Consider the following 16,560-nt stretch of genomic DNA (forward strand, 5'->3'; position numbering starts at 1 on the left):
CTCCCTCCACATAAATGTCAGGGAACTCAGGGTGGTTCACCTGGCCTGCCAGGCTTTTCGGTCCCAGTTACAAGGCAAAGTGGTTCAAGTCCTGACGGACAACACCGCCACAATATTTTATATCAACAAGCAAGGCAGAGCCAGGTCATCAGCCCTCAGCCAGGAAGTCCTCCAACTCTGGGACTTTTGTGTGCAGCATACCATTCATATCGTGGCAGCGCACCTGCCTGGAACTAGGAATGTGTTGGCAGATTGCCTCAGCAGAACCTTCTCGTCTTGCCATGAGTGGTCCCTCCACCTTGATGTGGTTGACCAGATTTTCCAAAAGCGGGGGGTCTCCCTAGATGGACTTATTCACGACTTGTCAGAAAAAGGAAGTGTCACCGGTTCTGATCATCTTGTGGGTGGGGGGATTGACAGGGGCTCCTTGTTGGGCACCGTACGCTTTCCCACCAGTGCTGTTGATTCACAGAGTCCTCATGAAAGATCAAGCAGGACAATGCCAGGTTATCCTGATAGTCCCGGCTTGGCCTCACCAATACTGGTTTGGCACACTGATGGACCTGTCGGTGACAACCCCACTGCAGTGGCCCCTCTGGCCGGATCTCCTGTCACAGAATCACAGCAGACTCCTACACCCAAATCTGGCAGCGCAGCACCTCACAGCTTGAGGTTAACTGCCAAAGAGCAGGAGTGCTCGGACCAAGTCCAGCAGGTCCTACTGGATAGTAGAAAGCCCTCCACTAGAGCGACCTACCTGGCCAAATGAAAACTATTCATATGCTGGGCCTCGGCCCAAGGGGTTAGGCCTGAGCAGGCCTTGCTGCAGTTGATCCTCGACTACCTTATGCATCTCAAGCTCCAGCGTTTGCCCCTTTCATCAATTAGAGTCCATTTGGCCACTATATCAGCCTTCCATCCTCCATTCCAGGGCAGGTCGGTCTTCACTCCTAACATGACGGTCCAGTTCTTAAAAGGACTGGAGTGGCTTTACCCCCAAATACGAGACCCAGTCCCTTTATGGGACCCAAATCTGGTGCTTGCACAACTCATGAAAGCCCCCTTCGAACCCTTGGCATCTTGCTCCCTTCTTCTGTTCTCCAGGAAGGTGTCATTCCTGGTGGCGATAACTTCTGCCCCGTGGGGGGCACCAGGGCTTGGGGCTCCCCATGGCTCCACTCCCGGTTTCAGTGGGGATTTCTACTATGGGTACCAGATAAGGATTTTGTTCCAGTATTGGCACCTATTCAGTGTATTTTAGAGTATTTGCTTTTCCTAAAGAATAAGGGAATATCCATTCCATCCCCCAGGTTACGTCTGAGAGCGAAAGGCTCCGGCAGCAGGGAGGCACAAGTGAAGGCCCCCAGCAGTTCCCTCTGCAGCAGGGAGGCACTGGAACAGTACACTTCTAAAAATAGCAATGTAGATATGTAGAGAGCCCATGTAGGGTTTATACCCTTGGGGGCTTCAGACATGTAGGGCACTCTACTCACCTAACCTGTGCCTCACCAGCATCTACACTGCTATTTATACCCTTGCTACAGGGCATGCAGTGTCTGTACTCTACACACTGCTGTAAGTGTAGATATACCTTTAGACTGCATTTAGCTGCAATAGCAGCTTTTCACAATCCTGTGGATGGAAAATCAATATTTTCTCATTATATTGTCAAAAAGTTTTTTAAAGGTCTATTAAGAGTAAGAAGTCCACTAAGAGCCCCTATTTCTCCATGGGACTTAGGTTTTGTGTTATGTAACTCATGTGTCCACCATTTGAACATTTATCAGCTTGTTCTTTATTTCATATTTCCATTACAACAGCCTGTATTATAGCAGTTACATCACCTATAAGAATTATTGTATTTTATGCCTTGATTGAAGAACCTCCATTTACAGTTTTTTATAAAGCTAAAGTAGTGTGGCTGTACCAAAATGTTTACCTAAAATAATTTCTGATTTTTCAGTGTATTAACCTGCCAGCATTCATTCCAAAACCTCACACTCATAAGAATGAATCAAAGTTACATTGTTTGGATGCTAAAAGAGCTTAGATACAACTGAAGAGTTCACGGCCTCATAAATGATTCATTTCCTAGGCAGATAACTGTAAAGGAAAAGCTGTTCCTGCTCAAACTTTATCTAGATGGGGGTCAGACAATGCACAGAAGTGAGTTACAAGAATGTTTCACATTCTCCTACTAGTACTATTAAAGCACATTCTACCAGTGCAATTGCTACTTCAGCAGCATGCTTCAGACGTGTTCCATCAATTGAAATATGTAATGCAACCACATGGAGCTCAATTCATACTTTTACTAAACATTATGCATGTAGCTGGTAGGTCTGATGTGCAATTTGGCAGTGCTGTTCTTCAATCCCTTTTTAATTAGGGCACCTTGTCTCACTATCCATTTACAAGGTACTGCTGACCAAACTACCCCAACAGTGGGAATATGCAGAGGACACTCAAAAAGAAATGAAGGTTACTTCATGAGCGTAATGAGGGTTCTTTGCGAGAGACTCTGCATATTCATATACCCTGCCCCCCTTCCCCTCTTCTGTGGAGACCTAATTATTCAATACTCTGCATTAGTGATGGAAGGAACTGAGGCAGCAGACGCTGCTACACCTCCTTTCATGCTTTCAGAACACGTTCCAGCACTATGGGAGAGGGTAGGAGGGGGTGCGTGCATGCACCGGTGCTAACATTCTAAGAGGCACTGCTTACAGAAAGTTCCACCATTCAGTGCCACCATTTGGACATATCCCAGGAGTGGGAATACGCAGAGGACACTCGAAGAATCTTAGTTACAAATAAGTAACCTTCATTTTAAAAACTGGGATGCTACAGTAAATGGCAATTATTCCTATGAGCTACTACAGTCTCACAAAACATAAGCTGAATAATAATATGGTACTTAGTTTTATATGGTTCCTTTCATATAAAGACTTTATCTTCATCATCTTAGCTATTAATATGGCAACAATTATTGTACCCAAAGAAAAGAAATACCATCTAGACAATTCATGAGCCTTTAAAAATATCTCAGGCTTTTATTTTTCTTTTTAAATGTGTACGTTTTAGTTTTTAGCTTTTTCTTGCTTTTGTGGCTTTAACTGAAGTCTAGTTCCTAGTATTAAAATATAGTATATTTTATTAGTACTAAGAGTGCTCTGTACAATATAGACACAAAAATACCTTCCTGTCTAAAACAGCTTATTGTGTAAATAAGAGGATTGCCCAAGGAAACTCATTAGCGGAAAACAGGCTATTTTCCCTTATTCCCTCCCCTCACCCCTAATTCTAATAAACTCTTTTCTTATGGTCACTGTGGAAGAAGTGATTTTTTCCCCCCCAGGGACGTGAATGAGGAGACGGTGGTGGGTGAATGTGCTGGCTTCAAATTGGGCAGGCACGCGGTGCTCTGAGAGCTGGTCGGTCCTTCCCCTGACCCCACTGCATCTTGTGCTCAAGAATTGGAACTTTCATTAAAAAAAAAGGGGGGGGGGGCAACAAGGTGTTCCTGTGTTCTTCAGTGTATGTAAAGTGGGACTCAGCTGAAAAGTGATACAATGACATCTACAATGGCCACGAGAGTTGAGGAATGAATTGCTGTAATTCAGGTCAATGATTGTTGATTCTGCAGCCTGATAATTGCATGTATGTAAATTGCTATGCAGTTATCAACATAATGGCTGATAAAGGCCTCTGAGGGCTGACTCTGTATCCACTGCCTATAGGATCTACTGCAAGGGGGAATCACTATTACCAACTCTAGTGATTTTTTCTTGGATCACCAGCTTTCAGCTGGAGCTGTAGCCAGTCTGCAATGGCACCAGAAGATCCAGCCCATTTCCAAATTTCCATCCAGCCTGAGGGTAAAGCCCCCTCTTATTGGTTGTCTTTTTCACTGCCTACGCACCCCCAGGTCTAAAGTCCTGAACCCTGGTGCTCCCGAAGGTCAGAAGCCCAGCCCTGCCTCCAGATCTAAAGCCCTGAGCCCTGGTGCTCCTGTGGGCAGAAACCCTGCCCCCTGCCCAGAGCCTTGACCCCCCAGGGCAGCAGCCCCAACACTCCCCCACACCCTCCCCGGCTGAAGTCCGTAACGTCTTGTTCAGAATTATGGAACATTTCAGAGTTACAAACAACCTCCATTCCCAAGGTGTCCATAACTCTGAAGTTCTACTGTAGAAGTAATTGGGATACTAATGGTTACAAATAAACAAAAGTAAAAATGTGTTTCTAATAGTAAAACCTCACTTAGCAAAGTAGAGTCTTTTGTTCAAAGTAGTCTTCTCACCACGGTCCTTCTTCCAGCATGGCTGGCCAGTCCTTAGCCAGGATCCAACACGCAGAACCCAAAACAGTTGGTTTCTGTCTCCTCACTTGAAGAATGTCAAAATGTCTCTCTCTCTCTCTCTCTGCTTATATCTACCAAAGTTCAATAACCTTGCTTCAGGAGATAGGAAGGTTTCCTGAAGCTGCTGCTTCCATCCCATGTAGAGAGTGTTAAGTGGCCCTCCCCCACACAGATTTGCCAGATGGCGTTGTCTACCTTGCATGTAAATGTAATTTCATTGTCTCTTCTTGCTTAATTTATATTGGAGACACGTTCAAGCAGGCAGAATCACATTCCTTTGTCTAGGATGGGACGACTTAAACCCTGCCTGCCAAACACCTTTTAAGAACATGTTTTCAGCACATTTTTTCATGTCACCTATACATACATCATGCATTAATATTAATGACCAGCATGTTGCCAGTTCACATGTGGTACCTTTGAAGATACAGATGATGACAACAGTGAATTGGGGTACTTGTGTTGATCAGGGCAACTGAGGCTCATGGTTACATACCAGGAGCCCCTTGTCGTCTTGTACTGGGGTGTTCTTAGGATCACAAAATAATAAAGTGAGTGATGAAGACATTTAAGCAGGATTCCTAACAGATGGCACCACAATGCGATCAAAAAGGTAGGCCACCACCTACATCAGGGCATTTGTGCTGGAATATTTGACAATATTTGACTGTAGGCAAATAGGCAGTCAATTGACATTATCTGATCTGTCACGTTATAGCTACACTGCAGTGTAAACCCGGGCTCAGATTCAGGCTTTAGCCCAAACTCCCCTTCCATCTACACACAATTCTGTCTGACTTGGCCTTGGCCCCAGGAGCCAACAGAGTGGGTGAATTTGACCCCAGGTCCCATTGGAACTTGGCCCAAACTCCTTCATTTTGCACTGGGGACACAGCTCAGGCCTGGGCCCCTGGACTTGGGCTCTGACAATCTACCAATGCTATCCCACAATCTCATGGCCTGGTGTTCTCTGTCCACTCTATCCCAAGAGTAGTCCATCGACTCCCAGGAAATAGAAACAGCTCCCCTTGTTCAAGTACAGCAGATTAGCATTTAACCCTTCCATTTTATTCTGACCGCTGAGCTGCAAACACAGTGAATCTTCTCCTGCGTTTGCAATGCTAATGACCAGAAGAAATCCTTTGCCAAATGCGCTGCTTCCTGGTCACAGCATCACAGCCAAATTTTGGTGAATCTCTGGGGTGAGACGAGCAAAAAGTTTGATTTTTAGTAAGAGTACCAGGAATGACTAAGTGTACCAGGAAATACTGAAGAAGCTGGCAGCACTGGGGATTCTCTGGACCCATGACCAGTGCAGAGAGAAGACTAAGTGGCTCATGATCAACAACCAAAAAGCCAGGGATGAGAACCACGCCCCTAGGATCTCGCAGTCACACTTCTCCTTTTATGAGGAATTTGACCAGTTGCTGGGTACTGTACTGAGCATGGAGCCACATACTTTACAATGGCCTGATCAACTGGGATGGCAGCCTTCTGACCCCTGAATCCAGTATAGGACCAGAGGGGAGCCAGAAAATGCTGGATCAGGGTAGTGAAGTGACTCTGGTACTGGGACTGGTCCCAGTCCCAAGGAGGTTTTGCCACTGAAACAGCTCCAGGACAGCCTGGATCCCTACTTAGAGGAACTTTTTGATGCTCCCCTTTACTCCCTGAGGAGCAGCCTGCCACAGAACCAGGAGCGGAAATGGAAGTGACAGAACTCCCCCCGGAGCCTGGTAAGATTCTGGCTCCATGTTTGTTTTTATTAATGTAGGAACGGAAGGATTTCCAGATTATGAACCAGTGCAAAAGTTATTACTAGTCACAGGCAGCAGAAGGTATCCGCTAATGGTGGATTGCATGGCAGCACCTTGGTGACACTCTCCCCTGCCCTCCCCCCACCCAATCACATGGAATTCAAAATGGAGACCAGGAAGTGCAAACAGTGAAACAAGCATTTAAAAATTAAGTTTTACTAGAAACTCCCATATTCTTCCTAAGATGTGCCAGGGTGTTAAAAATAAGAACCTTATATTGCCTTTCCTGTTAGCACGCTGCTCTATAAACAGTGACCTGTCTGGGGGGAAAGTTGACATGTAGTCCATTTAAAAGTGTGGTCTATTTAAGCTAAATGTAGTCCGGGTAATACATGGGTGACAAAATCATTTCCCTGAAATATGGCTGGGGGGTTGTATGCAGTCCAGAAATGTGCTGGGGTGGAGGCTGGCTGTGCAGTTCTTTGCAAGTCCATATTAGCATGTGTGTTTGCATGCAGTCAATAAAAGGCTGTATCACAAGCCATGGGAAGGCAGTAATCCACGCAGATGTTAACAGAGCATCCTGTTGATTTCCCCATGAATTAAAACCCAATCCTGGATGTTGATAGCCATAAACTTTTCCCAGATAGGTATCATATTCAGGGCCGGCTCCAGGCACCAGCGCAGCAAGCAGGTGCTTGGGGCAGCCAACGGAAAGGGGCAGCACGTCTGGCTCTTCGGCGGCAATTCAGCGGGGGGTCCCTCAGTCCCTCTCGGAGTGAAGGACCTGCTGCCGAAGTGCCGCCGATTGCTTTTTTTTTTTTTTTTTCCTTCCATGGCTTGGGGCGGCAAAAACGCTAGAGCCGGCCCTGAACATATTTCAGGGAACAGCATATTTTCCAGTGCCACCTCAGTAACTGACCAGCCCACTCCACTCATACATGAGCTGTTCAGTCATCATAAATTTGAATACTTCAGTGGCATGCACAGCTGACTTGCCCCTGGACGCTTGGAATAAAATCTCTTTGCCATGCAAGAACCACAAGAATTATTATGTTCTCTAAAAAGTGGAACGTCTGAAAGGATAGAGAAGGCTTATGTAGTATGCTGTAGTCACCCCCCTTTCCCGAAAGCAGTCTGTAACTTTTAAACAAAATTGTCTTTTTAATTTACCATTCTCCATATATTCTTTTCACTGCAATTAATCCAACTGTGTCCCTAGAGCTTCTAGGAGCTGAAGCGTTCGTCTCACAATATACCGAAGTTCAATTTTACAAAGTATAATTTTTTTGTCCTTGAAATTCCACAAAGATTTTTTTTTTTTGTGCTCATGCACTGAATCATTTGAGAAGTACTGAGACAATAATGTTCTGTTTCATGTCAGCTTGCAGGCAACTCCACAGGCTATTGTACCTTGGCAGTTTGCACACGTTCCAGCTGAAGGTTGGGTCTCAGTATCATAACTGACTGGTCCATGAACTTATGGTTGAAACACTGGACAAAGCCAACAAGTGCATACAATATCGAGAGGATTCACAGCAAGTGGAGAGACAAGCAGAAAGGCACAAGCAGGCTGCAGAGCTCCAGGACAGAATTGCAGCATTATATCAGACACTTACATTGTAGTTCTTGGAACAGGAACATCAGTATACAGAAGAGGACAGAGCACAGCAGAAAGACTTGTTTGAATGGTTGCTTTTGCTAATGGCCATTAGTGCAGGCTTCTGCTGCGTCTGCAACATAGCCTGATTCCCCTCCACAGTAACATGCACCGCATAACAGGAACACGTTGGACAATTCCATAGTTGGGTGGCTCATGCAACTGCAACTTAGCAGCAGCTGGACAGGGCAAATCTACTCCCAGTTTACTTCCACCCCTGTGGTAATCCCTTTCCCTCCTGAATACTTCCATCCCCATACGTGCCCCTTTCCTCTTGCAGTCTGCCACCCACTGCAGACCTCCATATTTGTGCAGTGCAACAGTGGCAAGTGCATGCTAATCGCTGAATAAAAAGAAAAGACACCTAGAGCATGGAGTTGCATCACTGACCATCTTGGCTAATAGCCACTAATGAACCTATCCACCATGAACTTATCTAATTCTTTTTTTAATCGAGTTATAATTTTGGCCTTCACAACATCTGCTGGCAACAAGTTCCGCAGATTGACTGTGCATTGTGTGAAGAAGTACTTCCTTTTGTCTGCTTTAAACCTGCTGCCTATTAATTTCAATTTTGGGTGACCCTTGTTTCTTGTACTATGTGAAGGGGTAAATAACACTTCTTTATTCACTTTCTCCACACCATTCATGAGTTTATAGACTGCTATCATATCCCCCCTTTGCTGTCTCTTTTCCAATCTGAATAGTCCCAATCTTTTTAATCTCTCCTCTTATACAAGCTATTCTATACCCTTAATAATTTTTGTTACCATTCTCTGTACCTTTTCCATTTCCATTTTTTTTTAGATGGGGTGACCAGAACTGCATGCAGTATTCAAGTGTGGCCATACCATGGATTTATGTAGTGGCATTATGTTTATCTATCCCTTTCCCAATGGTTCCGAATATTGTTAGCTTTTTGACTGCTGCTGCACAGTGAGCGGATGTTTTCAGAGAACTATCCACAATGCCTCCAAGATCACTTTCTTGAGTGGTAACAGCTAATTTAGACCCCATCATTTTTTATATATAGTTGGGATTATATTTTCCAATGTGTATTATTTTGCATTTATCAACATTGAACTTCATCTGCCATTTTTTGCCCACTCATCCAGTTTGTGAGATCCCTTTGTAACTCTTCATAGTGTGCTTTAGACTTAACTATCTTAATTTTGTATCATCAGCAAACTTTGCCTTCTCAGTTTACCCGTTTTCTAAATCAAGCAGGAAGAGCCCAGCAGCTCAGGGTAACTCTGTTCCCTTCTCCCCCACTCACAATCAACAGGATGGCTCTTAAACCCTTCCCCCCAGCCTGGTACAGGTAGGGTGAAAGCCCCAAGAGGGGAATGGTGGGGGAAGGATTGGCTGCTGTAACCATGCCCTCTCACCATTATTTTACTGTTTTCTTATGCTCACCTATCTGCCTGCATGCATCTGTTTTCTCATCTTGGACTGGAAGCTCTTTGAGGCAGGGCTTGTGACTTTGTTCTGTTTGTACAGCACCTAGCACAATGGGGACTTCATCTATGACTGGGCCTCCTCAGCGGCACTACTAGAATACTGATAATAGTGCTTAATTTGGGGTTTTAAGGCAGAATCAATTGCTGGGCCGTAAGCTGTGTGGGACAGGTAGGAAAACTCCTGCAGCAAGAGTCAAAACCACCTCACTCCACAGGTGCAGGCACTGGCAGCAGACCATTGGTTTAGTTTTAAGCTGGACCATCCTGTCTTTTTATGGTTTGTCTCCTGCCCCGCAGTGAGACGAAATGTGTCTGCGATCACACGCAGAGACCACCACCACCACCACTCTGGCAGGTGCAGGGCAGCGCACTCTTCAAAATGGCGCCCTAAATAGCCTCGCACGCACCACCCCAGCGGTGGTGCACCCTTGCCGCTCTGGCACTGTCTGGTCACGTCCCGTACATTCTGTGGGTGACGCCGTTGTCAACACCCAGGAGAAGTGGTTCAGATGATAAGGGCGAGAGCAAAACTGTAGCACAATCCAATCCCCCCCGGCTTCCAGGCCAAGCTCATGGCTTCTGGCGGCCTGCAGGGGCGTTTGGTTATAAACCCCAAGGGGTCATTATAGGGGAGGCCACAGCTCAGCCCCTGGCCAAGCCGCCCTCCTCGGCCAAGGGACTGGCAGCGATAGCGAAGTCAGACCGCTACCCGGGCAACGGCTCGTCGGCGGCCGTTGGGAGGGAGTGACGCGCCCACCGACCGACAGCCGCGGGGTTTCTCTCTTGCTCGCTCCGCCACAGCCCCCCAGGGGGCGGGGCTTGTTGCCAGGCGCGCTCGCGAGGCCGCGCAAGGCAACTAGGGCAAGTCGCCGCCATTTTGGGTTCCGTGCGGAGCAGCTTCCGCTGCCGTGAAATAAACAAGGGGGCGGAGGGAGCGAAAGGACAGAGTCGGAGCCGCCGCGGGAAGCCTGTTCGGCGGGGGGACGCTGCTTGCCAGAGCCGCTGATGTGGTGGGAGCGGAGGCGCCAGTGTGGCCCGGGTCCGGGTTAGCGTGAAACGCAGCAGGGAGCCGCCGCCAGGTGAGGGGCTGGGGCCCTGAGGGGAGGGGCTGGCTGGCAGGCAGGCGATGGGGGGTGGGGTGATGGAGCTGTCTTTTTCTCCCAGCTGCCCAGGGCAGTGAAGGGGGTAGAGCGAGCCAGACCTCGGTGCTGGCAGGTCCCTCTTCTGCCCGGCCCCGCGGAGTGTGAGTCCGCACATAGCGGAGATGCAGTGCTTGGCGCGGCGTAGCTTGGTCTGCCCGCCCCCCCGGGCTCGCTGTCAGTCCGTCCGTCCTGCCTTCAGCCAGAGGGACTCCGGGGGGCGCTTGGCCGTACCTAACATGCGCATCCCGGTGATGCACACGGACACCTGTGGGCCGCCAGCCCGGCTAGAAGCTGTTATAAGCGAGCTGAGGCAGGGCCCCTTTTCTGTTTATTTGCAAAGCATCCCGTACACTGATGTTGCTTCCTATTGAAGAACAACAATAAACTTTCCTAGCTGTAGTTGTAGGTGTTCCAAGAGATGAAGCCCTGACTGTCGCGGACCCAGACGTTAGCACACCAGCCCTTGTTCTGTTTCTCTTCCACGCACTCTTAATGCTTCATCCCAAATGCAGGCAAAACAGCCAGCTTTTTGTTTGTTTCATATGAACAAATCTGTTCGGTTTGTTCATATGAAAGAAGTAGTCTTGCATTAAAACGTTAACTATCATTGGTAGGCTTGTACTGTGTCTGTACCTTTCCCAACATTCAAAACGTGAAAGTTAAACATCTACTTATTTCTCATCTGAATTAATGACTGAACTGCATAATTGTTTTGGAGTATGATTGCATTGCAAGCAAGGATATGCCCAAACTTGACGTTTGGGAAAATCGCGGGTGCCAAATAAGCTAGTCTGTATTGAGAAATCTCTTGAGAAAATCTCTTGATGAATCAGATAAGCAGAAAAGTATTAAATGAAGCTAAATTTATTCTATAGCTGCACTTTGTTATGGCTGGTTTTATACTATATACACCTCTACCCCAATTTAAAGCAACCCGATATAACATGAATTCGGATATAACGCGGTAAAGCAGCGCTCCGGGGAGGCGGGGCTGCGCACTCCGGTGGATCAAAGCAAGTTCGATAGAACGCGGTTTAACCTATAACGCAGTAAGATTTTTTGGCTCCCGAGGACAGCATTATATGGGGGTAGAGGTGTATCTTTTTCAGCCAAGTTCATTACAGGCTGTGATTTGGAAAGAACTTGTCAGTGACATATTGTGTCCTAGGCAAGCTGGAGAGTATTATTAGTAAGGTTTGGTACTTTAAGCATATGGAAAATGTTCATCTATTAATGTTTACTCAAATGGTGACACCCATGTTGCGACTTTTTTTTTTTTAATCGTGAAAATGTTGTCCGCTGTGTCCACTGTTGCCTTTCACTGTTTGCTGTTGTCTGTAATTGTTTCGGTATTCAATATGGTGGAGTACTTGGTATTTCAGAAACACAAGGCCAAGTTCGGTTAATTACCTGACTATTTAATTTTTTTTTCTTAAATTTAGTCTGCAGGAAGAATGGCCTTGTGTTTCTTAATGGCATCCTCTTTGGCTTTGGATCTTTTTTGTGGACAAATTACTTTTTTTTTTTTTTTTTTTTAATTAATTTATTGTTGGAACTGGTCTCCATATTGCAGCCTACACTTACTTAAAAAAGTCCTGATACCTTAATCATGTATAAAATGAAAATTATATCTGTTCCTACGTTCTGTTGTTTCAAAAAATATTCTTTTAATGAACTGTGTGCTCAAGTGCAAAATCATGATTACTGTCTATGTTCAGTTCTGTGTGCACCATAGATTTCAGTAATTGAGAGTTTTCAGAATTTAATTTTGTTTCCTTCTGCCACTCCTGTCTGTGGCATATAGATTCAAGGGTACACTTGTGGCTGGAAAATAGAGAATCAGAGCACCATCAGCCCCTCCAGTGAGTAGATTGGCACTCAACCACATTCTCTATATAGAGACACTTCAGGCAATCTAGTAGAAGTGCCCTGTTGACTATGTGATGCTTCTGTGGCAGTTAATCTAACCTTGATTGGACCTGAATTTTAATTAACCTGCCTATACAGTTGCAGAATGCAAGTTTTTGCTCCCCTATGGATTGGATGCCAATACATTATTCATTACTATGCTGATCCCTTTGCTTCCTTCTGTACAAATAAAAAGCCATCTGCAGCTTGGTCAGAAATTTCAGGTGAATAGCCTATTGCAGCATAATAGTAATGACTTTCTGCACGCTTATGTTCATGAGTTTATGGATCATTAGGGATAAATTAAATAAGTACACACACATTCTCATGCAGTGATGCTTTATCAAAATAAGCTTGTGCTGTGAATGCTGCCAGATCTGGGATAGAACAGGGACATTGAAAGGATAAGGACATGGAAATGCTACTTGTCAGTATGTGTTCAAATTTGATTATTTCATATTACAAACAGAGTGTCTGACCATACTTTCTCTCTGTTACTTTGACTTATGCTCAAAAATAACTATATGAATAATAGGGTTGTGATGGGAAGAGGAGATTAGCTAGGAAATGTAGTTAAGGGAGCGATGAATATTCCTTAGCACAAAAGGATTAATAAAGTAAAATATGGCATCTAGCAACTGTGATAAATGTTTCACTTTTTTTGTCAGCTATAATGCTCTTCTATAATGCAGTTTGGTGAAACATTTAGCAAATGAAAGTGTGTTGGGAACTGCACAAGTAACTTTCCAAGCTTCAAACTGACAATATATTATTGACCTTAGCCATACTACCTGAATATTCATTTTCTGAATGAAGTTGTCTGTCTTTTTACAGATTTTGCCCCAGATCCCTAAGTGGCCCCCTCAAGGATTGAGCTCACAACCCTTGGTTTAGCAGGCCAATGCTCAAACCACAGAACGTTTTGGGGTTGGGGGTTTTTAGGTTATAAATACCAAGTTCTTCCTGTAGGACTGCCCCTGTATATGGAGGACTGGGAATGGGATATTATACAAGGCTGTGTAAGTTTACTGTGATCTCATGTTCCAAGTCTTTGACAGACTGCTGAAGTCAGGACTTGATGTTTGTGACAAATGCTTGTTGTGTTTTTTTGTTTTTTCTTTTAACTTCATTATGCTACCTTAATACATCAAAGCACTAAAGTAAAAGTAAAGGATTTATGGGCACAAACGGTTTTAATTTTGGTTTTGAACTTGACATTTCTAACTCATAAAAACATCCTAAATGTTGTTATTTTTAAATGGGTTTACAAAATCTGACCCTAAATTTTATCCCTGTCCATAACAACTTTATTTTCTTAATTTATTATTTTCCCCTATAATAGGCAAAGCAAGGTAGAACTTGCATAACACCATGTTTTAGAAGAAATGCATACAGTTGAGAATTGGGTACCTGTTTGCCATATCACATTTATTCAACTTAATAGAATAACATTTTGAAGAACTAATTGGAATATAAACTGTGATGCTTATCCAGATGTTTAGCCCAAGAATTAAACTTCACTAGTATTCATGAAATGTAGCTATTTAGCAGTTTAGAAGTTAGCACTAATTATCACCCTTCTTAGTCTCAGTAAAGAAGGTGCCAATTGAATGGACCTGGAACCAGAACAATTTTTTTTCACCCTAAAATGTGGTGGTGAAGTCAGGATTGAGACTCGTTGATGTGGGAGGGGATCTGCAAGAGCAACAGCTCTTGCTGATAAAGTGTCTCTTGTAGGGTCTGAGGAAGAGTACACACATAATGTCTTCATGCTAGTAGTGAGACATAAAGCGCAACTGACCTTTCACAAAATGGGGAAATTGGCTATCAAACCCAGAATTAAACACTTTGAAAAGAGTTTTTTCTCTAACCTTTTTGTTACTCTTAAATGTTACTTATAACAGTAGAAGGTACAATGCTTTCATATGGTAAGATAATATCCAAGATGACTTCTCTTTCAGACTTACAAAAGAAAAGAAACCCCATTAGGTAGCATAGAAATAAGCTGTCACAGGATTGATAGCTCCTATTTTGAAAAAAAATTCAGTTTCACCTTAGCATTTTCCACATTTTTTAGTTTTGTCTTTGCATTGATGTAGGAGGAAACTATTATCTGGTGAAAATTATATCCCGTGATTTGTATTTTCATGGTGCCTGGGACCAGGACCCCAATGTGCTGTAAGTACTTAATGTCTTTATATTCTGTGGATGTATGTAGAGTAATACATTTTTCTTATTTTGATAGAATGAAACGAGGAAGAAAAAATAGTGAGGCTAACAATAGTTCATCAGAGGAAGAGATTGGAGGAGAATCTAAGAAACAGAAGACTGCAGATGAAGAATCCACTGAAATCTCTCTGAGTCCTGATTGGGGTAACCTCCTTCCAGACATTATCCTGCAGGTGTTTCAGTACTTGCCTCTTCTTGATCGTGCTCATGCATCACAAGTCTGCCGAAGATGGAATCAGGTGTTTCATATGCCTGATCTCTGGAGATGTTTTGAGTTTGAACTGAATCAACCAGCTACATCTTATTTGAGGGCTACGCATCCTGAGCTTATCAATCAGATTATTAAAAGGCATTCCAATCATCTACAGTATGTTAGCTTCAAGGTAACATCTTTTACATTCTTATCTTTGAAAATGAGTAATTTAAAAAAAAAATGATTTGCATTTCACATAAGGTTTGAAATTGAACAAGTTTACTGCAGTTCTATTTAATTTAAAGAATTCTTAAAACTCCTTTTTATTTTTATGACATGGCTGAAGATAACAAAATAGTATTTCTTTAATACTCCAAGATAGCTTTCACATTCTTGATAGCTTTCATAGTTATCCAGGTAAATTTTTATAGTATGAGTTGTAAGAGATTTCATTTATCCAAGGAGCAATAATTGAAAAAACTTAGCATTATTGATTAAGTGAACAATGACTATCCATAGTTGTGAACAAAGCATTTTAGCATAATGACGTTTCCTAATTCACTTAAAAGAGCAACTTCTATTTTAAATGCCTGTAAGTGCAAAGTTAAAAGACCATCCTAATCAGAATATTGTCAGTATAAAGTGATATGAGTAGTTGTGATTTTTATGTGTCTGTTCTACACGGAAAACATTTTGAAGAAAAGAACATAATGAGTGGAAAAGGATTAATAACATAAAGTATATACTGACTTGTCAAATGAAAGGTGTAGTTTCTGTAGTGGTATTACAGGGAGGAGATTATTTGGTGTGGAGAATTGGCAAGGAGTGATTGGTGGATTTATCAGAATATGTATTTATCCCCTTTCCCCCCCCCCCTTATTTTCTGGCCTGCGGCCACAGAAAATCACACTTGGGTTCCTGCATATAATGTTTCTTCTGGGACCTAGCCCAAGCAGGAAGTGCTTGGACAGTAGCAGAGATATTGACCTATTGAGGTGGATGAATAGATGAACAGGGAAAGGAAGAAGCATATGACAGAGCGTGAAAAGGAGGGTGGCTGAAACAGAAAAATGCATACAGACGGGAAAATGAGAATGGAAAAAGGAACAGAGTGAAATAGGGGATGTGGCAGTAAAATGCAAAAATGAGTGAGAGACTGGCAGAAAAGGTGTCAGGAATGAAATATAAAAGAAAGGGGAAGACCTAGAAATTGGAGAGGTGTATCAAAAACAGAGGAATTACTTAGGGCTAGTCGACACTGAAACCTTATATTATCATGGCTAGGTGTGAGAGGTGTGCAAAATCCACCTCCCTGAAACATAGCAATGCTGACCAAACCCCCACTGTAGACCGCACTAGGTCAATGGAAGAATTCTTCCATCAACCTAGCTACCGCTCTCTGGGAGGTGGATTAACTACAGCTATGGGAGAACCCCCTACTGTTGCTGTAGTGAGTGTCTACACAGCAGCATTACAGCAATGCCACTGTAGGTCATGTCTACACTACGACTTTTGTTGGTGTAACTTATGTTGCCCAGGGTGTGAAAAAACACTCTGCTGAGCACCATAAGTTACACTAACAGAAGTGCTGGTGTGGACAGGGCTGTGTCGACGGGAGAGCTTCTCCTGCCAACATAGCTACCGCTGCTCAGGGAGGTATTTTTATTATGTCGATGGGAGAGCTCTCTCCTGTCGGCATAGAGCAGCTAAACAAGAAATCTTACAGCGGCACAGCTGCAGCAGTACAGCTGTGCCGCTGTAAGCTTGCTAGTGTAGATATAGTCTAAGAGTGCAGCCTTAGTTTTCCTTTAGTAACCATAGTATCTCCATCCTAAGACTATCTACAGAAGA

General features: G+C 43.9%; 1 protein-coding gene across 1 annotated transcript in view; it reads left to right on the top strand.

The window, feature by feature from the left end:
* The first annotated feature begins 10,186 nt into the window (after positions 1-10,186).
* The window catches only part of FBXL3 (F-box and leucine rich repeat protein 3), a 28,124-nt gene continuing 21,750 nt past the window's right edge, over positions 10,187-16,560 (top strand). The window contains exons 1-2 of the mRNA XM_065405621.1: positions 10,187-10,316; positions 14,533-14,899. Of these exons, the coding sequence (XP_065261693.1) occupies positions 14,534-14,899 (366 nt within the window). The 5' untranslated portion in view covers positions 10,187-10,316; position 14,533. The remainder of the gene's footprint in view (positions 10,317-14,532; positions 14,900-16,560) is intronic.

The sequence above is a fragment of the Emys orbicularis genome, chromosome 1, assembly GCF_028017835.1.
Source record: "Emys orbicularis isolate rEmyOrb1 chromosome 1, rEmyOrb1.hap1, whole genome shotgun sequence".
Classification (NCBI taxonomy): Eukaryota; Metazoa; Chordata; order Testudines; family Emydidae; genus Emys; species Emys orbicularis.